This window comes from Ailuropoda melanoleuca, chromosome 2 (assembly GCF_002007445.2).
Source record: "Ailuropoda melanoleuca isolate Jingjing chromosome 2, ASM200744v2, whole genome shotgun sequence".
Classification (NCBI taxonomy): Eukaryota; Metazoa; Chordata; class Mammalia; order Carnivora; family Ursidae; genus Ailuropoda; species Ailuropoda melanoleuca.
In genome coordinates this window covers 181088211-181113751 of record NC_048219.1, presented here as the reverse complement: position 1 = coordinate 181113751, position 25541 = coordinate 181088211, and the positions used below count along the sequence as shown (strand labels likewise).

Below are 25541 nucleotides of genomic sequence, written 5' to 3'. Positions count from 1 at the left end.
TTATTTATTTGCAGGGGAAGGGCAGAGGGAGAGGGAGAAGCAGACTCCCTGCTGAGCAAGGAGCCCCAATAGAGGGCTGGATCCCCAGACCCTGAGATCATGACCTGAGCTGAAGGCAGACGCTTAACCGACTGAACCAGGCAGGTGCCCCTCATTTTATTTAAAACAAAACAAAACAAGCCGTTGGACAGGTAGGGGAAGGAAGTGACCTGACTTTGACAAGGCCAAACCCAGAGACCCCTTTCCCACACCTCCTCTGGCATCCTTTCTACTCCGCCAGCGCCACTCCGAGGGGTGCCACTACCACCCCACCTCCCTAGCAGCGGATCGCCCAGCCCTCTCCCGCTCCCCAGGGCGCCGCGGCCCCCCAGCTCTGAGAGATCCTTCCAACAGCTCGGAGGGCCCAGATGCCCCGCCCACGTCGGGCCTAGGCTCCGCCCTTCTGTCCCGAAAGGCCTCTACTCTAGGCTTTTCGGTTTTCGCGGGCCGGCCCGCTGCCGGGAAGGTGGGAGCTCTCCCGGCCGCTCACGGTAGGTGGCGTGGGGTTCGAATCGGGGCCGGGGCCGGGCCGGGGCGAGAGGCGAGGGGCCGCTGGGACCCTGCGGGCGAGCAGGCACGGGTGCGCGGCGCGGGAGCCACAGCAGGCCTCGGCGGGGGTGGGCGGGGCGCGTGCTCCGCGCGTGCGCAGCCCGCCTTCCGGGGGGCGAGGCGGGGTTTGTGAGGCTACTCTTCGGCGGGCTCCTTAGTGCTACAAAGCGGCGGGTGGTCGGCTTTGTTACCCCCAGGGGTCCCGAGCCGCGTCTGGGCGCAGCCAGTGCTGTCGTAGGCCGACAGCGAAGGCCCCCGCAGCGAGGGCGGATGGAAACTACGCCAGGCGGGGCTCCCGGGGTGGGGCTGCGGTAAAGCGAGCGAGGGTTGGTCCCCACCAGAGGGACGGGGCGTGGCCCACCCCGGACGGTGGCTGGGGCCTTGCTGCCCTCTGCAGGATGATGGGGGAACTGCGCCGAGAGGGGCTCAGCCGAGGGGCGGGACTCGATGCAGACCCGGGTTCTCGGGCGACCTCCTGTTGGCCCTCGGCGCTCCTCCGCTTCATTCAAGCCTAATGAACGGGTGAATCTAGTTAACGTGACAGTTAAAGGCGGCCTTGAAGGGGGAAAAAATGAGATACAGAGGCTTTGGACTCAACAGGACGCGCTTGGTGGGATCAGCCAACTCCAGGTCTGGTGCTGAATGTTTCAGATCTTCCTATGGAGCCTGTTGATCCTGAGCATATTTTAAATTTCTCGCCCGCCCCCCAAACAGGACAAAAAACCCAGCCATACAGTTTGAGGGTTTTGAGCCCTCAGGCTCTCCGAAGTGATGGGCCAGGATAATCAACCCAATTCAGGGCACTCTCACAGGACGCACTGCGGAGTGCCTACACGGGATAGAAGGGCTTGCCGGCTTCCCTTGTTCCCTTGGATTTGTGACCTTTGGCAATGTGGAATTCTAGTGAGGGCTAGCTTAATCGTTCCAAGATCTCCTCCCCGTGGGAGCAGCACTTGGGAAGTGACTGAGGTCCCATTCTCCAAACGCAAGGTTTTGAGGCTGCTGCTGCAAAAGAAAAATCTCAATATATATTTACTTTTCACCCAACTACTGACCGTACAAATTAAGTTTTGTTACAAGGCCACACTTGAAGGGCTAGGTTATGGTTGGAAGAGCGACTGCTTAGACCGTGATGGAAATGACTGGAGGAACAGAACCATGTTAACGTGTGAATGGAATCCAAGGCATTTCATTATTGTCTTCATATTCTAAGGCGGTCCCCTCACTTCTCCTTGTATTTATAGACTGAAATAATGGAGGAAATTTTATCACTCCCCCCTCTACAGGAAAAATGATCAAACTTCAGGTAAAGTAGCCGTAATTACTGAACATCTACTAGGTTAAGGCTACAAATTTAGTTGTTGAACTAGAAATGTTGGTTTCCAGGAGTTCCAGGATGTACGGTGGGGCATGATGTCATTGATGGCAGTACTTTGGGTTAGGGATTCGCGGGGAGGAAATGAGTGAAGCAGAAGTTAATTAATTGTTTCTATCTCTGTGAAATACTGCGCCTTGTGTTTATAACGTCTTAGTCATGCAGGTTCTCGAAATGGGATGTGGGGCTTTTTTGTCTGTTTCTGGACATAGAGTTTGTTAGCTCTTTATTTGTGTGTCATTGTTCCCTTTGAGAATTTGACATAGCTGTGGACCTCTTCCTCCCCAATGGCTATCTGCACATATGCACAGATTTTGCCTATATTTCCAGAGGATTCACCTGCATAGGCTCTAGATTAAGAACCCCTGTCTTTGGGATGTATATATCTCTGTTTATTAAACATTTAGAGGATATGTATGTATGTATATGTACATATATATATGAAAGTCTGAGATCTAGAGTTTTATTTCTAGATAATGATAAAATAATTTGAATTTCCTGCTTATTACACTATGACTTATGATGTTTTATAAGACAAGAACTGTTCCTTCTAGAAGTTCTGGGGGAGGGCAGCATTGGTGTATTTATTAGGAATGTGGTAAAGATACAATGAGAACGGTTTAGGTTTCCCCATTAAGTTATAGCATTAGAAAGCAGAAATACTGAGACCAATATGCCAAGGTTTAAACACCACAGCAGAAAGATATTTTATGCCCTTTAGGGACTTAATTTGAAAAAAAAAATTGTAAATAGATTTTTAGTGGCCAGGAGGTGGTAAGGTCGGTGCCCAGCTGGTATATGTGGGGCAGGGAATGGGGGAGGTTGTGTGTCTGTGTGTGTGTGTGGGGGGGAATGTAAATCCATGCCTTCTGTCTTAGTAGGGAGGTGTCCTTCACAGAACTTATTTGCTGTAGACCTGTTTGTGCGGTGCCCCCCCCCCTGTCCCCAGGCCTGCACCCTGTCTGCAGATGGAGGAGCTGGAGAGAGGCCTGTTGATGCAGCCGTGGGCCTGGCTACAACTTGCTGAGAACTCCCTGTTGGCCAAGGCGTATATCACCAAGCAGGGGTATGCCTTGCTGGTTTCAGATCTTCAGCAGGTTTGGCATGAACAGGTGGATACTGGTGTGGTCAGTCAGCGAGCCAAGGTAAGCGTGAAGAGAGGTACTGCTGCAGAGCGGTAGCGGATATAATTTCTGTCTTAGTGGAAATCAGGGTACATTCACATCAGCCAGCTTGCTGGCCTATAGGTTGCCAAGGGAGGTGGAATCAGATTGATTCCAACTAATATCCTGCCTTCTACCTAAACCCCTGAGACTGATTCTTTCTTTCTTTCTTTCTTTCTTTCTTTCTTTCTTTCTTTCTTTCTTTCTTTCTTTCTTTCTTTATTAGAGAGAGAGAGAGAACTAGTGNTCTTTCTTTCTTTCTTTCTTTCTTTCTTTCTTTCTTTCTTTCTTTCTTTCTTTCTTTTTTTATTTATTTATTAGAGAGAGAGAGAGAACTAGTGGGGGGGGGAGGGCAGATGGAGAAACAGACTCCCCACTGAGCAGGGAGCCCAAGGAGGGAATCCATCCCAGGTCCCTGGGATCATGACCTGAGCCCAAGGCAGATGCTTAACCATCTGAGCCAGCCAGGCACCCCCGCCGCCACCACTGGGATCTTTCCATATCATGGTCTGTGTGTTAGTTTTTGCACTGCATACAGTACAAGGTAGGATTGTGAAGTAGGCCAATCGCTCTCTCTTTTTGTTTTCTCCTTTCCTGGTCCCCTGTTTTTGTCTTCCCTTCCTCTCAAGCCCACTGTCTTCATGTTAGCCAGAGATTTCCTTTGCTGTAACTTAGGGGGAGTCCGTTTCCTTTTGGTACCCTTACTCCGTACAACTCCTCTTGTCTTGTCAGGAGCTCAACAGGCGCCTGACTGCCCCGCCTGCAGCTTTCCTCTGTCATTTGGACGATCTGCTTCGCCCGTTGTTGAAGGACAGTGCTTGTCCCAGCAAAGCTACCTTTGTCTGTGATCGTGCGGCCGAGGCACTGATACTGCGGGTGCGGAGTGAGCTCTCTGGTCTCCCCTTTTATTGGAATTTCCACTGCATCCTAGCTAGCCCTTCCCTGGTGAGTGTAATTCAAATGTGGAGTGGGGAAGGGGAATGCCAGCTGCTTTGAGATGAATCTTTAGACGCTGTTATTTTTTTTTTTTTTTGTGGACTCCGTTTGAAATTCTTCTTCAATGGGAAAACTTTCCTTGACTAGACAGAAGGCAGAATGGATTCTTGACTTGTACGTCCTTTCTTTGCAAAGGGAACCGGCAAAGTTTTGGTTTACCTGCTTTATTAGGTGTCTTTATTCATCACTTTATTTAATATTTATTAAGCATCTACTATGGGCTAATTGTTGGGTGTCCAGATCTAAAACAATATAGCCTATTCCTGGAGTTTGTAATCTAGTGAGAAGACAGACAGACAAGGAACAGGATAAAGTATGGTAAATTCTTTGATTGAGGTAATCTCAGGGTGATTAAAGTCTGAAAAACCTTTTTGAAGAGAGAGGTTTTTGTTGTTGTTGTTGTTTGTTTGTTTTTGTTTTTTAGAGATGGGGAGAGTGGAGGTGGGAGGGGCAGAGGGAGAGAGTGAATCTTAACCAGGCTCTATGCCCCCAACAGGGAGCCCCACATGGGGCTCAGTCTCACAACCCTGAGATCACGACCTGAGCTGAAATCAAGATTCGGACCCTTAACTGTCTGAGTCACCTAGGTGCCCCACTGAAGAGATAGTTTCTGAGCTGAGTTTTGAAGATGAGTAGGAACTAATTGGGAGAAGACAATTCTATTGTCTTCTATTTGGGAGAGAGATCATTCTAGGCTAGAGTGCATTTTGAGAGGCGGGGAGATGTATAAGTGTGGGGCAAGTGGGGGAATTTCACAACTGCAGGGAGTTGTGGAAAATGAGGTAGACAGTGGCCAGATTTTGAGGGATTCTAATGAGTTTGGATTTTATCCCAAAGGCAACAGGGATTCACTGAAAAACTTTAAGCAGGGGTTTAACATGATCCAATTTGTAATTTATTAAGAGCAGTCTGGCAACAGGGTAGAGTATGTATCAACATTAGGTACCTTTCTGAACATTTCTTGTCACTGAATCCTCACGACTGTCCTGCAAGATGAGTAGTATTGCTCCCTGTTTTCAGAGAGGAAGCTGAGATTGAAGGCAATTTGTCCAAAGTCATCTAACTTATCAATGAATGAGCTGGAATTTTACTTCCAGGTAGGTCTTATTCGAGAGCCCATTTTCAGGGACTAGGAGGGTAATGTTCTCTGCTCGCTTGTAGCTTTCTAGGCCCCCAGAGCTTTTATTAGAAACTAGTTTGAGAGTAAACAGTATGAACTTGTTTGCAGGAATTACTGCCACTGGTCCCTTCCACCCTTTTATATAAACAGAGCTTGTCTCCGTCAGTAGCATATGAGGCTGGGGTCTTCTATGGGAGGCTGAAGGGTGTAGGTTTATCAGCAGAAGGACCTGAAGACAAGTGGGCATCATTTCCTATATCCCTTCTTCTTTAGTTTTCTGGAGATGATGTGATGTTTTGGTATCCACAGGGTGGATGGAACAAAGTGTTTTTTGAAAAACTGTTCTCTGGTGGGTTTTTGATCTGGAACTCAGTAAAGCTGGACTTGAGTGCTTGGAGAACTACTTCTCATTCATCTCTGAATTTCTAAGGTCCATAAACAGTATTTAGTAGATAATAGTTTTCATATCTGTTGATTTTAATTGAGTTTTTTGTGAAATTTTCCATCCTTCTTTAGGTAGTCTTCCTCTTTTGTTCAAAACCCTGTAACTTTTTCTAAGTAACACCAGGGGGCACTGTTCCCTCAATAATGCTCGTCTGGGCCCAAAGCCTTTGGGCTGCCCCAGGGAAATCCTAGCCGTAGCCTAGTCTCACTTTGCATCACGTAGCCCTAGAAATTCACAATAGTGAGATTGAGAAGGTAGTTCTCCTAGGAGGCTGATGGGCTCTAATAGTTTTGTTTTGTTTTGTTTTTCTCCAAAATAATGAAGAACACTTATATAATGATATTATAATTGAAAATAATATGTAAAGGGAAAACTTGCCGTTCTAGGCAAATTCCTCTAATTGGGCAGCCGCAGTAAGAAAAGAAGCATCAGTGTTTGGAGTGGAATGAGTCTTGGTTGGGCACAGGGAGAAGTGAACATTGAGCAGTTGAACAATTAGGCATTAATGTAAAATAAAACACTTATTATTAAAAAAAGAATGCCAGGCCAGGGAAACCCCTGAGCCCGAGGAAGCTTTACAGGGAAAAAGTTAGAGCCAGCGGACACGGTCAAGGATGTAGGTGGATACTATTTCAGCCTCGTGTGTGTGTCTGTGAGGTCACACAGTCATAATGTTTGTTTGTTACTCATTCTTGTGATAGTTTTTATTTCATTTTTTTTCAATGTGTAATTCATGCAAAAGGCAAACATTCCAAATAGCATTGAAGAAGGGTCTAGAGTGGAAAAAATAGGTCCTTCTACTCCTCTCTCTAGTCCCTCATTCTCCTTCTTTAAAGCAACTACTAATACCATCTTCTTGTGCATTCTTCAAGAAAGCTGTACATAGGTTTGTATATATGGGTTTGTATATATGTAAGTATGTATATGCTTACACAGTCAAATACCCGTCTGGGTATTTGTAGTATATATGCCTTTTCACAAATGGCAGCATGCTAGCCACACTGTTCATTAGCTTGCTCTTTTCACTTAATTACAGAACTTAGAAACCATTCATAGTAATTTATTTAGAAGATCTGCCTTAATATTCTTTACTGGTAACGTAGAGTTTTATTTGATGCATATATCAACGTGTATTTAGTTGACGTGCTACCTAAGTTGTTTCCATTCTTTTGTTATTACACGTAGTGACTATCCTTGTATTTATTTTTTCTAAGTGTAAATATATGAGTAAATTCCTAGCAATGGAATAGCTGAATCAGGGGATATTTGGGGGTGCCTGGCTGGCTCAGTCGGAAGAACGCATGACTCTTGATCTCAGGGTGGTAAGTTTGAGCCCCACATCGGGTGTGGAGATGGCTGAAAGAAATAAATAAACAAACTTTTTTTTTCTTTGTAAGGAATATTTGTACCTTTAATCTTGCTCACATGATGCCAGCCTGTCTTCCAGAGTACAGCGTGCGGTGTGTCCACACTAAGTTCTCAAGGCCGTGCGGGATGGCATGGGGTAGCAGAAGACTCCGGCCTCTGCTTTGTAGCCCATTTCCACTTCCAGCCGGCTTCCTTCATCCTTTCCTCGACCTCACTCTTCTTCCTAGTACCTGATGTAATTCTTTGGTGTTGTTGCTGTTCTCTTTCTTTTCTTCATGTAATTTTTGATATTCCATATTTTGACTTTCAAAGTTGGCCATTTTATAATTTCTAGGAGTCACAGCCAAAAGCGTTTTTGTGGCAGGAAGAGCGCACCAGCTTTGGAGCTGGCAGGACTGACTTTGTAACTCAGCTCCACCACTTCCACTCTTTGTATTACCTTGGATAAGTCATTGCATTTTTACGAGGCTGGGTGTCATCATCTGTAAAGTGGAGGTACCAGTCCCAACCTTACTGTGGAGTCCTGGGGATTAAAGACAAGAACATATATAGTATTACTTAACTTCAGCATTATTGTGGACCTTTGAGAGCAAATACTCCGACTCCCGAATTTTTCCTTGAAAAAGATAAGGACCACGAGAGCACTTGGATTTAAGCCGTTTTCACGTCTGGGTGCTCTCAGAGCCAGGGCTAGAATCTAGATCGAATTCCCAGTCTTTTGCCCTTGTCACTGTATCCAAACCTGATAGAATTCATCTCGGGATTGGTAACTGCCGTTCTGCTCTCCTGCCTCTGATTTGTCAACATTTCAATGGGAAATCTTTTTTTTCTTTTTTAAGATTTTATTTACTTATTTATTTGGCGGAGAGAGAGCACAAGCAGGCAGAGCAGCAGGGGAAAAGGAGAAGTAGGCTCCCCGCAGAGCAGGGAGCCTGATGTGGGGCTCGATCCCCGGATCCTGGGATCATGACCTGAGCCGAAGGCAGACGCTTAACGACTGAGCCACTCAGGCGCCCCTTGATGGGAAATCAGCAGACATTGGGGGATGTTATAAATAGATTTCCTCTGGAAAAGATTGGCACTCCTGCCTCTATATCCACCACACTTTCTGACCTCCGTAACTGTTGTGAGCTCTTTGGGGGCAGAAGCCTTGTGAGGTCACAGTATGTATTAGGCACACAGTAGGTATTTGTTGAATTGACTTGTGAGACGGCAACTCTTCATGTATCATTGTCTGTAAATGAAGGGGCGGGGGTCTTCCTGACCTCCTGAAGTGCTTCAAGATTTTTCCTTGTGATGTCTGTGGATTTGCTTTGAAACCCATTACTTCAGCCACATGCCTTGTCCTAATTAACTGATCTAAGTTAGTGTGTTAGTGTACATCTAACTTTGAAATGAGTTATACCCCAGTGATTCAGAGTGGTATAACCCAATTCTATGAAATTATTTGAGAAGTTGAAATATTTACTCTTTCTTTCTTTCTTTCTTTCTTTCTTTCTTTCTTTCTTTCTTTCTTTTTCTATATAGACATTGGAGTCTGATAGATATCTTCCGGCACCTGGCATGGCATTACCATATTTAATTAGAAATGGCATTGATTAAATACTGTTTCTTATTATGTTTCATGTGATTATATTTACCACGACTCAAAGAGATCTCTGTTAAGGTGGATTCCCAGAGAGGGGCTGGTTGTCACTTTTAGGAGTTTCTGTTATTTGAGGGCTGTCACCAGAGGGATGGTGATGCTGCTTGGTTACCAACTGTGATTACTTTCACCTCACCCCTCCAAGCACTGACTTGCTTTCATCTGAGGATTCCCCTGTTTTTCCTCCTGATCTCCCTCGAACAGGACCAAACCTAACCAATTCCTAGGAAAAGACAGTTGGGTCTGGAGCATATGAATGTTCCCAAAGCAGAACTTTGGCCGCATTTTGAGCAGTACTTCCTGGAGGCTTAATTTTATCCTAAGGACCTGGACTGGGTACCAGGACCAGCTTGGGATGTGCTGCGGGATGGAAGGAAGTGATGAGTATTTATAAATACGTTCAATTTCCGGCTTTCTACTCTGCGTCAGTACCCCTGCATTTGTCGGGTCCTAGTGGTGGTTCAGAAGCTGCAGGCTCTAACCCTTACACCCCCCCCATCTCTTCTCTTCTGATCTGTCCTTAGAGAAGCATTGTGGGTGGGTAGACGATAGCCAGTGGGGCAACTCTGGCTTGCTGCCTGTGTTTCTAAAGTTATCTCAGAAACCCAGCACCCTCATTTACTACATGTTGTCTCTGGGCACTTTCATGCTATCACAACAGAGTTGAGTCTTATGACTGTGTGGGCTATGGAGCTGAAAATACTGACTCCCCGGCCCATGCAGAAAACGTTGGTGACCTTTGATCTAGGGCATTTCTTCTTAGTGCCTCCTTGAGCTCATCTCCTTGGGGGAAGGGAAAGGAACCCCAATAGCATCCACTAGTCACAAAAAGATTATTGATTCTAGTTATTTTCTTTGGCTAAGGCTTTTTTCTTTCTAAGGCTACTGCACACCATGCGTGGGTGAATTAAGGATTATTCTCTATAGCTAAATGTTATTCTACCAGGACACCATCCTTGCTGCACAGCAGCGTGGCGCTGCTTGCATCCTTCTTACCTTGTTAAGAGCAAGGTGTGCTGGCACGGTATATTCCTTCCTAGGCTGGCCTCTCAGTGACTGGCTGGCTTCTGTTACGATGACCTTACACTTTGCTGCCTTCCTGGGAGCAGACAAACTCTGGGCTCATTCTGGGCTATCGTCAGCCCTGAAATGGCTTCTAATCAGTGTCTGGGTCTAATTTGAGACTGATTCCAAGGCTGTCTCCTCTGTGTTGATTTTTGTCTTCTGTTACACTCCAGCTAGCATGCTCTGTTTTAGCCATACCTAAAGCCACACTTGCCTGAGGGCTACTTGGATCTTCTGCCTTTGTTTCTCAATCTCTGCGGATAGTTGAAGCATCACCTTTCGCTGTTCAACTCTTGTCACATCCTTCTTGTTAAATCACTACTTCAGGTGCCCGTCCATGTGTTCTCTCTTCTTCCCACCCTTTTACCTTCACTACAAGGAAAACCCTTGAACTTTTTTCACCTACCTATTTCTTTATTGTATTATTACAGTCATGTAAATGGGTTGCTTGCTTATGAAACTGTGAGTCCCTGTGAACACATTTATTTTTCAGTATTTTTCTAGTTCCTAATACAGTGGGGAGTACTCTGTAAGTGTCTGTTGGCTGATTGTTCTCTCTTCCATGAAAGGTCTCCCAGCATTTGATTCGTCCTCTCATGGGTGTGAGTCTGGCCTTGCAGTGCCAAGTGAGGGAGCTCGCAACCATGCTTCGTATGAAAGATCTAGAGATCCAGGACTACCAGGAGAGTGGGGCTGTGCTGAGCCGAGGTGAGAGGGCATTCTTTGGGGTATTGGGTCAGGAGTAGTACAGAGGGTCAAAGGGCTTCAGGAAAAGGGAGAGTCATCTGCATTAGACGTGTGCGTCCCTAAAGAGGTGCTGGGTACTGACCATAACTGGAGACTTGATGCCCGGTGACACTTCTGTCTGCCTTGAGGACCCGGCTGGCACCCAAGTGACCAATAGAAGCTGTCACCGAGTCCAGCCATGCCCTAGGCAATGGCAAGGAAAGACTTTGGAAAAGGGCCAACAGCTGTATAAAACTGTGGGAGGGCAATACACACTTGGGAACTTCCGAAGCATGGTTCCAGCCTCAGAATAAAAATTCAGTTGGACCTTCGTCTTTGCGGCAGGAAGAACTCCAAGAGCTCATGCTGCCACCGGGCATGTCCTGTGTTACTGATCACCCTCTCCTCCACCTCCTGTTTGCTCATCCCTTCTCCCACTGGACTCTGTTACGTGTGTTTGCTCCCTCCCAAGAAATCTTGGGCTCTGTTTCTTTTCCTTCTCACAGGCAGGAAACTCATCCTAAGACTAATATTTCTTCTCTGTATCCCTTCTTATCACAGATCGTTTGAAGACAGAACCATTTGAAGAAAACTCCTTCTTGGAACAATTTATGGTAGAGGTAGAGTATATCACAATAAGGATTTCCTTCCTTCTGTGCAGCTTTGCTTTATTTTCTCTTTCCAGGTGCCTGAGTAGCAACTTGCGTTTTGGGTGTTAACTGGCTTGCGTGGTTGGAAAGTCCTTTCTCTGAAAAATTGCCTATAGAAAATCTGATAAAACTTGAAATGCCCATGAGGGAGGTTGGGGTGAAATAGGGGGCAAGAATATAAAAGGCGAAAGTAGGCTAGTCAACATTTGTAAAAACATCTCTGTTCACGTACCTAGGAATTTCATTTAGAATCCCCTAACCTTGGAAAGTTTGGTTGACCAGTTGATCAAGTTTTGCTTGTTGAGATCTGATCACAGGTCTGGATCGTGGAGCAGAGGGGCTGGTCATTATTACTTCTCTGGGCCCCTCCAACATCCCGCAGCAGAGGGAGGTGAAAAGCACAGGGTTACCATTTGGGAACTGTCTTGTGGGCACAGTAGGCTGTGGAAAATCACAGTGTTTATACAAGGGGACTGGCAAAGGAATGAATGGGGAGTAGATAATTGTGGCCTGTCAGAAGCTCCTGCCTAGGTTTCCCTTCTAAGGATTGAGCTTAGCCAAAAGAAACATCTATTAAATGCCAAACAGGGGGAGTATTAATAATAGTGACCTTTGATAATACCAGTCAATATTGATCTTCTCCTTCTCTAACTCTTTTAGGACTTGTTGGTTGTACAGTTAGTACCTTAGTATTATTGCCCTTTTTTCTAATTATACATGTGACCCAAGTTGGTACTTTACTATGTAAGCAAATAATGCTATTATAATATCATGTTCTGTATAGATTTTCGTATTTCTGACTTGTCATCTAGGCTACTTTGTAAACCCCTTGTGGACAGCGACTGTGACTCATGTTTCTTTTGAACGAAGTTAATATTTTTCCCAGGGCTAGGCAGAAAGCAGGTGTTCTTGACTTGGAACCTTCTGTTCTGCCTCTGTGCATTGGCTGAGCAAAGAGCCATCATGCTTGGGGTCTTAACACTAAGAACAAAAAATGCGTGTTGAGGGCTCAGTCCATCTACCGAAGCAATCTAACTCTGGAGAAGAAGGAAAGCGTGCACTGTTACGTCTTGTAGTAGAACAGATTTCAAGTCTTTATGGGGAAAGAGAGACCATTAAACCTAGATTTGCCACAGAGAGATTTCCTAGGCCGTTTTTCTGTCAGATAGCTTCCTCTGTCTCTAAGTGTAGGTGTTAAGAAGGTTAACACAGGCTGGGGTGACATGCTGATATCCTGCCTTAGCCCCTTAGTGAAACAATGCAAGACTTATTCTTAGCCCAGCAGAGAGGTCCCTTCCTGAGCTGGTGCCCCCATGCCTATCTACCTTGGTTTCTTGACATTTTTCATTATGAACTTTATGCTTCAAGTCATAGAGAATGACTTTGCATTGCCAAAATGCCTTCCTCTAGCCTTTATGTCTTGGCACACATTGTTCCCTTTATCTATAATGCCCAATGCCTTGGCCTTATCTCTTTGTAAACTTCTATTAGCCTTTTAAGTGTCAGCTTTGGCTTCTTTGGGGGACTTTTCCAGACTCTCCTTGTAAAGATAATCCTTCTTCCCCGCTGCTGTAGTACCTTGGTTCCTACCTCTGTTTTACCACTTATAACTTTGCGATAGGTATTGCTGTTTATGTGTCTGCGAGACTGTGCCTTTCTCCTCCATTGATTTATGAATGATTCGAGGACAAGGACTGCGTCGGATGCATTTCTGTGTCCCCAGCACTGAACACAGTGCCTAGGAATAGTAGGTTCTCCGTAAGTTTGAGGGTGAAGACGTTAATAAATCTGTGGTAGGGGGAGTTTCATGAAAATTGGGGCAGTGTGAGTGTGGCCTGTGGATACGGTGCTGCTTGTGACACTTATATTTGGGGTCTCTGGTTATTCTGGTTTATTTCGCAGCTTTGGATGAATCAGCGCTCCCAGAGCCTCTGTTTTCTCATTTGTAAAATTGGAGACTCATCTCTTCCATGCTTTTGAGGCGGGGGGCAGCACTGCAGAGTCGAATGAGAAAGCACGTAGAATCCTGGTGCCTGCCCAGGAGGAGAATTGGTGTTTTGGAACCAATTACTTGAGGAATACTGGTCTTCGAAGTCCTGGGTAGATCTCACACCCAAACCACGTAGACTTACAGAATTGTATGTATCTGCAAAGGATCGGAGAGACAGGTGGCTGCAGTTTTCCTATTCGTAGACTAAGAAATTGGGCCTCAGGCAGCATAAGTGACTTGCCTAAGGTCATGATGCTATAGCTGGACAGTTAGGGCCCTCTTCCGTTTCTTGTCTGGGATCATCCCTGTTTTGTTCTGCTGCTCGAATGGGTTGTACATACCAACGAGAGGAGGGTTAAGGGCTAGGATAGGGTGGCATTCTTGCGACCTCCGAGATCACTGCACCGTCTTCTGGGATCACGGAATGTCCCACGTAGTTGCTAGAACCCCTTTCCTCACGGGACTGCATAATTTCTTATGGCCACTGCACCTTTTCAGTTACTCTCCTTGTCTGGGGTCCTACAAACAGGACACAGAAGGGTCATGGGGTCACTTAAGACAGCTGAAAGGATGTGCCATCAAAATAAGCAACATAGGAAGATAAACAAACCAGGGACAGAGAGCCCGGGATGAAGGTGCAGGGGGGCCGGGGCTGATGTCAGAGGGGCCATGCGGTCAGTGCGGGGGTCTGTTTTTCCTGGTTCTAGGCGAGAGGCCACAGAGATAGGGCACAGAGGGCAGTAGGACAGGGAGGTTTCTAGGATGCTAAGGCCAGGAAAAATATTTAAGGGTTGAACAGGGGTTACGTCTTCATATTTAGTTCTTTTGTTTCCCTTCCCCCGCTTAGAGCGTTGGATTTCGCATTTCCAAGGAGCCCAAGAGGGCCAGTCGATGGTGACCTGACCGGAGGGGTTGTCCTGGCAGTGTTCTTTGAGTTGTCTGGGCGGGGTGGCTGCTGGCCTGATCTTCATAGAGGGAAGAGCCCCCTAGAGAGCATCTCCTAGAACTGGGGGCTGGGAGGCACCTTTGGAGTGGGAGATGAGTCAAGGAATCGGGGACTATTACTGCATGGCCTGGGAACTATGTAAAAGAAGTTTCGGAGGATGGGGCTGGCATGGCCTTCTCTCACTCTGGTCCACTGGAGGGAGTTCCTTCCCCTGGCCCCGTCCATGCCTCCTCCTCTCCATCTGGTTGCCATCAGGCCGTGCGGCTGCTGGCGGGCTCTTTATTTATTTATCCCAGTGTAATGGGGTGAGGAGGGAGCTGGCCTGAGGCTGGCATTCCGAGGCCATGCCACTGAGCCACAGGCGGTTTGCATGGGTGTGTGAGTCACTGGGGCTGCATGCTGCTCAAACCAGACGCGGCCAGGCTCAGGGACAGCAGGCAGCCCAAAATAGAGCCCCGCCCTCTGCAGCTGGCAACCCCTGGCCAGGAATCAGCCCTTGACACCAAAACCTGAGCAGTTGCGTGAAGTGGGCTTCCTTAAGGAGGGGGGCCTTAACAGAGAGAGTCTCCCCTTCCCCGTCTTCAGAAGGGAGTATTCCGCACAGCAGTCATTCCCATTGCTGCGTGCTGCATGCCTTGTACGATTTCATATGTTCCATATAATACCTTCACCAATTTCTATCCTATAGTTACACTTATATAACTCTAGTTGACACTGATTTGACTCAGCACCCTAAATGTAGCCACGGCCTTTGTGTCCTGTCTAGTTTTAGTTACTATCTTCATTCCCTGTCTGGTTGCCGTCTGAAGCTACAGCAGATACTTCAAGTTATGAAGATATTCCCTGCTGCTCTTAGAAAGCTAGAGGTTATATCAAAGCTGCCCTGGGAAGAGGAGGAGTCCTTTAACCTAGAAATCGCCGTCTGGTTCAGCTCATTCACGGACAGCTTCTGCTTGGTTTCCTCGGCTGGCGTCCCATTCTTTACCTGCCCCTTAAATATTAGTGTTACTCAAGATTGTGTCCTTATCCCCTCGCTCTGCTCTCTCTGGGTCACTGCATCCATACCCCTGTTGGAACTGTCACTAGGATACCGCCGAGGGCCAATTTTGTATCTCCATTATGCAGCCCACATTTCTTTCTGTACATCTGACATCTGTACTTGGATGTCCCACATTGCAACACTTTAGCCATGTCCAAAATAAACCACCTACTCCCCCCACATCTAATTCTCTGCCGATATTCCTTATCTTGGGGAACGATACCCGTATCCATTCAGCTTTCGAAGCTAGAAACTTTGTCCTTACTTTCAAAGCCTAGCTTGTCAACCGTCTTGAATCTGCTCTTCTCTTTTCTGGCGTCCATTGTCTTTTTTTTTTTTTTTTTTTAAGATTTTATTTATTTATTTGACAGAGATAGAGACAGCCAGCGAGAGAGGGCATGCAAGCAGGGGGAGTGGTAGAGGAAGAAGCAGGCTCATAGCAGAGGAGCGTGATGTGGGGCTCGATCCCATAACGCCGGGAACACGCCCTGAGCCGAAGGCAGACGCTTAACCGCTGTGCCACCCAGGCGCCCCTCTGGCGTCCATTGTCTTAGAGTAGCAGCGGCCCCACCCTCCACGTGTTCTGGTCTGACCTTCCAGCAGCCTCCTAACTTGTCACCTGGGGCAGTCCTTATTCCCCTCCAGTTGAATTTGTGTTAGGGCAGAGTGATCTCTTTGAAACAGAAACCGAAACCCGATTGCCTGAAGTCCTTTAGTGGTTCCAACTCCTGGCCTGGCACCCAAGATCATTAATGCTTTGGTCCTCTTGACCTCTGCAACCCGATCGTCTGCCACTCTCCCACACTGAAGTCTTGATGCCCATACATCCCTTGACCAGGTGGCCTGGTAGTCTCTTCCCTCTTGTGCTCACAGCAGACTCCGACTCAGATTTCCCGACAGCACAGATATCATCCCTTTCATGAGTTTTCCATGAGCGTTTTTCCTTTCCCCAGTCTCCTTTTCTTTCAGGCACAGCTACGCTCTCCTGCTGTCCCCACAGCCTCCGGTGCAGACCTCTGCCACAGCATTTGGCATAAGGGAGGATGTGGAGATGAATAGGAAGGATAGGGAGGCAGGGAAAATTGAGTTGGCTGAGCCTTTCTTATTTAGGTTTTTCCTTTGTAAAACTTGTTAATTCCTTCTCAATGTTTTCTTCACATGGCCTCTATACTGTGAAGCTCTCCTGCTTTTCTTCCTGTTTCCTTGGTTGCTCCTTCTCAGAACCTGTTGCTGGTTCTACTTCTCTCTTACCTCTTTTTTTTTTTTTAATTTTTTATTTAAGTAAATGTCTACACCCAACGCAGGGCTGAACTCACAACCCCAACACCCCAAGATGAAGAGTCACATGCTCCTCTGATTGAAGCAGCCAGGCGCCCCCTCCCTTACCTCTTCATGTTGGAGTGCTCCAGGATTCAGTCCTCGGTGCTCTTATCTTTTTTCGCTTCAGTGATCCCATGGAGTCCCATGGCTTTAACTACCACTTTGTCAACGAATCCCAAATTTAATCTCTATTCTTAGACCTTGCCTCCAAACTCTGGACTGCCTGCTCAACATTTCCACATGGAAGTCCAACAGAATCTCAAACTCAAGATGTCCAAAACCGAACTCCTAATCTTACCCCCAAATTTGCTTTTCCAACAACCTCCTCCCGTCTTAGTTGATGGAAACGTCATCCTTTCACTTGCTAGGGCCACAAACCTTGGCATCGTCCTTGACTTCTGTCTTTTCTCACATCCCACATCTAGTCCATCAGGAAATCCCATTGGCTCTGCCTTCAAAGTACACCCATAATTTCACCTCTGCTGCTGCCACTCTGGTCTGAGCCACACTTGTCTCTTGCATCATTGCAATAGCATCTTTACTGGTATCCCTGCTGCTACCTACGCCCCCTTCTGGCCTATTACCAATAGAGCAATCTTAATAAAACACAGATCTCATCATGATAGTCTCCCGCTCAAAGTCCTTCATTGGCTTCAATTACACTTCTAGAGTAAAACCCAAAAGCCTTACAGTGGCCTACAAAGCCCTACGCAGTCTGGACCTCATTACCTCTCTGCTCTCATCTACCACTTTCTCCTTCCTTTACTCCACTGCACCCACACTGGCCGCTTGCTCGTTTTCTAGCTGTCTAAGCACCACCTGCCTTTAGTCCTTTCTACTGCCTGTTTCCTCTGCCTGGAGTGTTCTTTCTTCAGATACTTGTGTGGCCAACTCCCTCACTTCCTTTTTGTCTGGATTAGTTCTCTATTGCCTTATAACCCATGACTCCAAAATGTCATGCTTTAAAACAACAAACAGTTGCGGAAGGCCAGGAATTTGGAAGCAGCTTAGCGGGGTGATTCAGGTTCAGGGTCTCTTGTGAACTTGTAGTCAAGGTGTTGGCTGGGAGGGGCTGGAGAATTCACTTCCAAGCTCTCCCATGTGGCTGTTGGGGGGGGGGTGCCGTTGCCCTGTCATAGGGCTGCTCACCTGACATGGTCCTGGCTTCCTCCAGAGCACATGATCCCAGAGACAGCCTAAGACCAAAATGGAAGCTGCAGCCTTTTTATAACCTGATCTCGGGAGTGACAGCACCTCACTGTCTTGCTGTAATCTCTTCCTGAGAAGTGAAGCACTAAGGCCGGGCCACACTCGAGGGGAGGGTAACTAAGCTCCACCTCTTAAGGGGAGGCGTGTCAAAAATACAATACATGGTTTTGTTCAAATGTCACCTTCGCAATGGGGTTTACCGTGAGTATCCTATTTAAAATTGTAAGCCACACCCTTGCCCCTCCGCACATGGCTCTACTTTTTATTTTTTCTGTAGCACTCATCTTCCAACATCTAATAAAATTTCTTTATTTCCTTATGCTCCTTGTTCATGGTATCTTCCCCCATTAGAACGTGGAGCTGAGCAAGGACAAAGATGGATGTTTTGTGGACTGGTTTATCCAGAGTGTGTAGAACAGTGCCTCTACACGCAGTAGGCACTCAATAAATATTTGTTGAGCGGATGAAGGCATCTGAGCTTCTCATTCCTCTTTATTTTCCCTATCTTACAAATAGGCTGTGAATTTATCACCTGTTGGTAGCCTGAGACCCAGATAGCCCTACTGCAAATAGACAGTAGCCTAAGGAGAGGATTGCTGTCAGATTGCCATTCTCCCCCCCCCCACACTTACTGGGAGATGGTCCCAACTTTGGGATGAATATAAACCTCGAATCTTTTATTACCAAGAGCCCCCAAAGCCTCTCTTTTAGACCAAGTTAAGAAATTAAATATCTCAAAAACCAAAATGAAGAGCCTACCAAAATCCTGGAAAGAACATTAGTCATACAGCCAAAAGCAAGTTAATAAGTTTCCTCTTTCCTCAGTTTTTCCTCTCCCTGGGCTCTCCCTCCACAGTTAGAAGGGCTGCCCAGCTACCGTATGCCTGGTATTCAGAACGTAGAGGAAGACACAGGACTCAGTGTATGTTTTTTCAGTATCCTTCATGGGTATCGCAAAGCAGGATAAGTCTAAGGGCATGAGACTGTCTTTGTCTCTTCTGTGGTCTAGAGAAACTTGCAGTGAATTCATTCTTCCAGGATTCCGCGTGGTGCACATGCACTGGTTCTGTGGGCATACAGGGGATGATAATATTATCATCAAAGAGCTTGCTGTACTTAATGAATGATAATAGGGGCCACAGTCATGGAGTGATCAGAAAAAGCTTCCTGCAAAAGGCAGGGCTTGATCTGGACTTTCATGTTTGTTTGGGGTTTTGCTAGGAAACTAGGCAGAAGGCATTTTAGCTGGGAAGCACATGGGCGAAGGTTATAAGGTCATAATGAATGGGTGAGGATTAGCAGAAAATAGGGTTAGCAAGATAAGAACTCGAGGCTAGGTTGTTGGGGGGTCTTAAATGCTGGGCTGGAAGGTGGGTACTTTAGTCTGAAGATAAATGTATTTCAGCTTTTTTTCTGCTGGGAATCTATTTATCTGCTATTTTCAGTGCAGTTATGAACATCTATCGTTACATGCTGTGATTCTCAAACAGGCTCATCTCCTAGGAAGGAGATGGGGGCACTTCCTTCTTGCAGTTATTAATTAGTGTTGTAGATAGTGGGAAGCCGTGGAAAGTTTTGGCTGGAGAATTGACATATGAAAGCGATCTTTGGGAAGATTAGGCTGTCAGTGGTATGCCTATGTGAGCTGAAGAATAGTGGTACTATTGACAGACTAGGAAAATCATGGGTGGGGCTCAATTAAATCTAATCTTGGGCATACAAAGGAATGGTTTTCCTTATTTAAAACACAAATCCCCTAGTATTTGAGCTCTGGAATGAAAATCTCTAGGGACGAAGGGATGGCTGCATATATTTCTCAGCTACATTTCTTGGGAATTTTGCCTCCTCTTTGGGGTTTTCTCAGTGTGGTTCTTGTAGGCACCATTGAGCCCCACTACCAGTGGTCACCAACTCTTTTCTTTTTGACCCCAGAATATTTTAAAAGCCTCTTTCTTTATTTTCCTTTTACAAAGCATTCTAGGGGCTTATACTTTCAAAAGAAAACTTATCAAAAATCTGAGGCAACCAAAAAGAGAATCAGTATAAAAATACAAATGGGATGAAATTACTCTTATCCAAGAGATGGATATCTGATCCTGGGAGTCCTGATAGTGAAGGACTTTATCAGCTTCCAAATTCTCGTATCCTAAAAGCCTCAGAATCAAGTGTTACTCACTCAGATGCCTACAGGGGACGGGCGTACAACGTAAATATGTGTATCAGGCTGGGTATAAGACAACAGAGATTTGTAGGGGTCTGTGGAAAACGGGATGGAGCATGCCCGCTGTATCTAGAGCCAGGCAGGCTAGCACAGCCTAGCAGACACTGCTCTGGGGGCTTGTGTAGCTTATTTCGTTGAAAGGAAGTTACTAGCTCCTTCGAAAATGAAAACTTTTTTATTTGTTTGCTTAGCTTCCCTGAATCCACTATTAGTCTCTCGTTTGGTTTCCTTCTCATTTTCAGTCTGAGAACTCCACGTAGTTCAGAATTGAGTTGTGAGGCAGTGACGATGAAGATCTTATTTCTGGCAAACATCTAGCCTCCTTAGGCCTAAACTATAAGCTTCTAGTACCTCTGGAGCATTTTGTGGTGATTCACCTAGTTGAGTCTCTCTCCTCTTCCCCTGGTAGAAGAAGGGTTTCATAAAAGTCCATTCATTACATCATGACCGTTAAACAGTGCTTTCGTTTATTGAAAAAAAAAAAAGATGGCTTCTATATCATCAGAGTTAGTTTAAAAATACAAGATGAACGTCTTTTTCCCATACATATTGGATTTAAATTGATTATAGGACCTACAAGTGGGAATGCTCAGGAAAACGCTGACAAAGAAGCATTGAAGCTTTGGCTGAGAAAACCTATAGACATAGAGAGATCTGGGCCTCTGCTGCAGAGGAGAGATATTTGAAGTCACGAGAATGGATGCTTTTCTTTTTTTCCTGGGAAGAGCACAGAGAAAAGAACAAAAGTCCAATGATTGAGATTTGGGGAACGATCACCCTTGGAAGGAGTAGGAGGAGCCAGTGAAGGAGGTGCGAGCAGATAGGAGGAGAACCTGAATAGAGTAGAAATTAGCCAAGAAAAGGCAACAGACAGTTATCAAGTACATCTGTGCACGTGCCAGACACGGTTGCCAGGTGCTGTGTCTAACTTACAACTTTTAATCCTTACGGCAGACCTGTGAGGTTGGTGGTATTATTCTCATTTTAAAGATAAAAAAGCAGAGGCTCAAAAGGCAAGGGAGTTTGTTTCCGGTCAGCTCACCCGATTTGCTCGTATTTGTCTTTAATCAAATCCCGTGCTCTTCCCGTCACCCCGGAGGGCGATCCACAGCGCCACATGTGGGAGAGAGACCAGAGGATGGGTGCCCGCCCGCCCAAAGAAAGACCATAGGCAAGTTTTTGATCTGGGGCAGTATCCGCAGATTGCAGGCAGCTAGAAAAGGATCAATTGATAAGGCAAGGAAGACAATGAGTATAGAACTCTGGCCAGAGAAGTTTCACAATGAAAAGGAAGTGAGAGCTAGCTGCTGAGCTAGCAGTGGCTTAAGCAAAACCCCTTCTAGAGATAGAAAAATGCGTGTGTGTCTGAAAGCAAAGGAGAAGCCATTGGAAATGGACAAAGTTGAGCTGGCAAAAGGGGGATGACCGTGTAAAAGCAAGGAGCTGAGGAGTTGAGCAGAGTGGGAGAATTAGTCCTTCCTCCGAGATTTGCAGATGGCATGAAGGCACGGGCGCTGTTTTGAAGCAGATGACTTGATTTCTGCCTATTTCCGTCCTCTTTCCCAAGGAGACGTAGCCTTTTCATTTAAGGGTTTTTTTGTTTTTTGTTTTCATTTTAAAGATTTTATTTATTTATTTGACAGAGACCGTGAGAGAGGGAACACAAGCAAGGGGAGTGGGAGAGGGAGAAGCAGGCTTCCCCCCGAGCAGGGAGCCCGATGCGGGGCTCGATCCCAGGACCCTGGGATCATGACCTAAGCCGAAGGCAGATGCTTAACGGCTGAGTCACCCAAGCGCCCCTAGTTTAAGGGTTTTAAAGTCCTTCCCAAGGGCATTTAATTCTACTTACTTAAACAGAGAATCAAATGGTTCTGTGATTTTTTGGTTAGTGACCAAAGTAGCAAAACCGACAGAAGTAAAAGTATCAGTGGTGTTCTTTCCCTCTTCTGAGCTCCCGGGTCACTTTGTGTCTTTCCTGTGTCACTTATCGCTGCAGTGCCTTGTAGGTAGGGGGCACAAAGTAACCAGTGGTTGTAGCTTAAAGTCTACGCTTGGAAGAGTCTCTCACCTTGGTAAATGTTGTCTCTGGTTATAGGAACAAAGAGGGAAAACAAAAGTATCAAATGACTTACCTTTAAGCTTTCCTGATGTGCTGGCTTCATAACTTTAGTCTTATCCCTGAAGTTCTGTTATTATGGCCTTCACTTATGGGTGATATTTCTTTTGGATGGTGAGCCACAGTGAAAAGTGAGAGGCTGAGTCCCATAGGTTAGCATCTTAGCTGTCCAGTGGGTGCAGAGCAAGATGTCAGGATTCATGGGCATCCTTATGATCTCCCATAAGGGAATTGTCAAGGGAGAAATTGCAGAAAGTCTCAGGAAGCATTTTTTTTTTAATTCTGTACGGGAGATCTTTAGTCTATTTGTTTTTATACTTGAAAGTTTAAACTCTATGTGGATGGGACATTTTAAGCACCATTGAAAATATTAAACATTGTGGAATCATGCTGAAAAGTGAAAACATGGTTTCTGCCCTGCAAAGATGGACTTTTGAGGGAAATCAGCCCACTGAAATTTACATATATACAAAAGATATTCTAAATACACAAAATATATGTTACCGCAGAGGGAGAAGAAATAGATTCATTTGGATGGGCTCTGGGCTTCATAGCAGGCTAGTTTGGCAGAGGTAATTCTGGAAGAGGTGAATCTTGAGCTGAGAGTGTGGAGGGATTTTGTGTGGTGAGTGGCTGCCGAGCTAGGTATTTTATTCAGTTACACAATCTGAAAGGCTCTCCCTACGTGTGGTGGTTTGAGGGAATCCTTCAAAAGCTCCTTGCCTTCTGTTACTCTTACGCCGGAAGCCTGAGCAGCTCTGAGGCCGTACATTGTCCTCTTAGAATCTTTTACTCCACAGAACCCCTTCCAGTTTGGTGTGAGTAAAGCTAGGAATGGGGAGGGGTTTTGAGACAGGATGACAATACCCCTTGGTCTAAAGAAGGAATCGTTGATGATTGTCTTAGCATTCAGTTTTCTGCAGCCCCAGCAGCTGGGGGAAGAGCCAAGGGAAGTTGCCAAATTTAATGGATACCAAAGGAGGGGCACATTTCAAGCAGAGTATTCTCCCCCACTCCTCCCCAATTTGGGGTAAGCTCCGATAGCAAGGTAAATAAGAATCAATAGGAAATGGATGAGATTAGCTATGTACGGAAGTGACCTACCCTATGGTTTGTAAATGTAGTGCTTATGAGGCTAGGTTACAAGTCTCGACAAGGGCCTAGGTGAGTCCCTTAATGAAGGAAATCATAGCATCTCAGATATTTGTAGAGAAGATTAGAGCCGTGAAATTTGAGGAGCTGGAAGGGACTTTATCAATCTGAGAATATATTAAACCTCTTTGTTTTACTTTTGAGGAAATCAGGGCCTATAAAGATAAAAGAACTCTCATATAGACCAAGAGTGGTGTAGATCTTGGCACCAGGACCCAGGGCTCGGAACTTCTGGTCCGGTATCACCCCATCATATCCCACTGCCTTGCCACATGCTACACAACAGCGCTTGGGACATTAGGTGGGCAGCAGGTAAGACTGAGAGCCGTTTGTGAGCAGTATGGAGACCTCAGTTATGTAAGAGATGGGAAAATGGTCCATGGCTAGAGAGCTCTACCCCGAGGACAGTCTCCCCTCTTCCTCCACATCCCTTTCTTCCAACCCTTGGTCTTGCACACCTCTAGGCTCTTGTAAGTGATTCGAGAAAAACTGAGGAGGAAATGGACTAGCAGAGGAGCGGCGTTGTATCGAATTCAAAAAAAGAGACTGAAGAGTAAGAATTGGTCAATGTTATCGAGCTCAGTGCCAAGGCAGTGATAGAGTAGGACGGGGATGAATGTCTGGTTTTTTTTCCACAGTGTATAGGAGCTCCCCCGTAAAGTCACTTGCTGTTTTCTCTGCCTTTATTTTCCTGCATTTAATAAATAGGGCTCAGTGTTTATTCAGCTCCTTGGGAAAGATCAGGTAGTTTGGTCACTGGTATGATATAGCCCCCGCCTTATAACCTAATGCACTGACATTTTAATTTTTAAAGCTGTGTCCTATGATTTTAGTTAGCATTTGTCAGCCCTCTGGAGTCTGATTATCCCTAAATGAACTAATGGACACCAAGCTGGGGACACCAAGGAGTTTGGTGACCCCCTACAAAGCTCAGACTTCCCCTGAGATGCTGCTTGAAAAGCTACTCGGGAGTCTCTCAATCCGTCTGCCTGTCTGTGTAACTCCCCCGACATCTCTTCCTGCAAACACCGGGTAGTGGCGGCTCTAACCGTCTTAGAGGATCAAGCTGAGTGTAGACGCAGCCAGGTAAGTACTCGGGTAGAGCTTACTGGAGGCTCTGGCTCTGGTTCTGTGCACTCGGTGGGCTCGACCCTACAACCCCTTTCATCGAACCTAACACGTATACTAAGAAAACCTGCCATCAGCTTTGAGGCTTTGCCCAGCTGGAGAAGCCCTTTGGGTGGTAGGTGGACGTGTGGAGGTTCTGACCTGGAGGGGGTCTCTCTCAGCGCCCTCGTAATTTATAGTTTCCCATTCTTTGACTCCATCTGCCAGCAGAGGAGGGACAGATCGGCCCTTTCGCTCTTTGTTTTCTCACACCCGTTTTAGGAAATTTAGTGTCAGAAGACTTCCCAGAGTTTTGCTTCCCGGGTCTAGAGAGCCCTCCTTGCTCACTGTCCAAGGATCGGTTCTAGCTGCGCTGACCTGGTCAGACCCGCCGGGATCAACGAGCAGTGAGATTCAGACCAGGAACCCATCGCTCCTGAAACTGCTTCTCTCTCAGGCCTCAAAGCCTGAATCAAGTGACCATTGAACCAGCCTCGTATCGGGGCTCAGAATGTCAGTTTTCAGCGTGTCCTCGTATATAAATATAGGTCTCTCTAGGTATAAAAAGTGAGAGAGTCTGTAAGTTGCTTTTTTTTTCTATACCCCCTTTCATGGGGCAAGCTAATGAGATGCATATCATTAAAGACCCGATGTTTTGTGGGACAGAGCCTTTTAAACTGGATGTCCCTGGCTTAGTCATGGCAAATATTTACCAAAAAAAAAAAAAAAAGGGACATACCATATAAAATTAGAGTTCTGAAAATAGTACTGAGAGAGGGAGAAAGAAAAAAAAAAAAAAACCAGGACAGAAAATACAGGCCAGTCTGTTTGGGGAAAAGGGAAAAAGAGATAAAATGAGAGAAACCTCGGCAGTAAAAACAGCATCTTGGTAAACAGACTATAAAAAAAATTGTGACCTGCTTTCTGGCAGCCCTGGCGGCTGTCGAGCCGGTGAAGGTGGCAGAGCTGGCGTCTGTGTGGACACATGGTGCCCGGGGCGCACGGCTCCCCTGGCCGCGCAGGGCGTTAAATTTAGCCACATAATGATGGGCCTGAGGACAGCCTCTTGTTGACCACACCATAATTACTGCTTCGCTTTATGAATTTTATTTTGCTTATTCTGTTTCCTCCTTCTTTGGCATGAAGGGGGCCTGGAGTGGGGGGAGTCCCGCCCCCACACCCCTCCCCTTCCTGGACAAATGAGTCTTCATAGAAACTTGGGCTCTCGGGCCATTGGGATAAAGAGTAAGCTCTCTTGATTAACCAGAAAGGGAGAAAGGTTTCTGGTCCCCAAGGCTCT

General features: G+C 46.1%; 1 protein-coding gene across 6 annotated transcripts in view; it reads left to right on the top strand.

The window, feature by feature from the left end:
* Positions 1-89: 89 nt before the first annotated feature.
* NHEJ1 (non-homologous end joining factor 1) overlaps positions 90-25541 on the top strand; it is a 78907-nt gene continuing 53455 nt past the window's right edge. The window contains exons 1-6 of one of the 6 annotated variants that reach the window (XM_034655208.1): positions 90-530; positions 1833-1894; positions 2913-3108; positions 3859-4071; positions 10335-10473; positions 11053-11111. In XM_034655208.1, coding sequence (XP_034511099.1) covers positions 2932-3108; positions 3859-4071; positions 10335-10473; positions 11053-11111 — 588 coding nt within the window. In that variant the 5' untranslated portion in view covers positions 90-530; positions 1833-1894; positions 2913-2931. Of the gene's footprint in view, positions 531-593; positions 1895-2841; positions 3109-3858; positions 4072-10334; positions 10474-11052; positions 11112-25541 lie in introns of those variants that run through there. The other 5 variants (XM_034655206.1, XM_034655209.1, XM_034655207.1 and 2 more) reach the window with 5 other exon arrangements.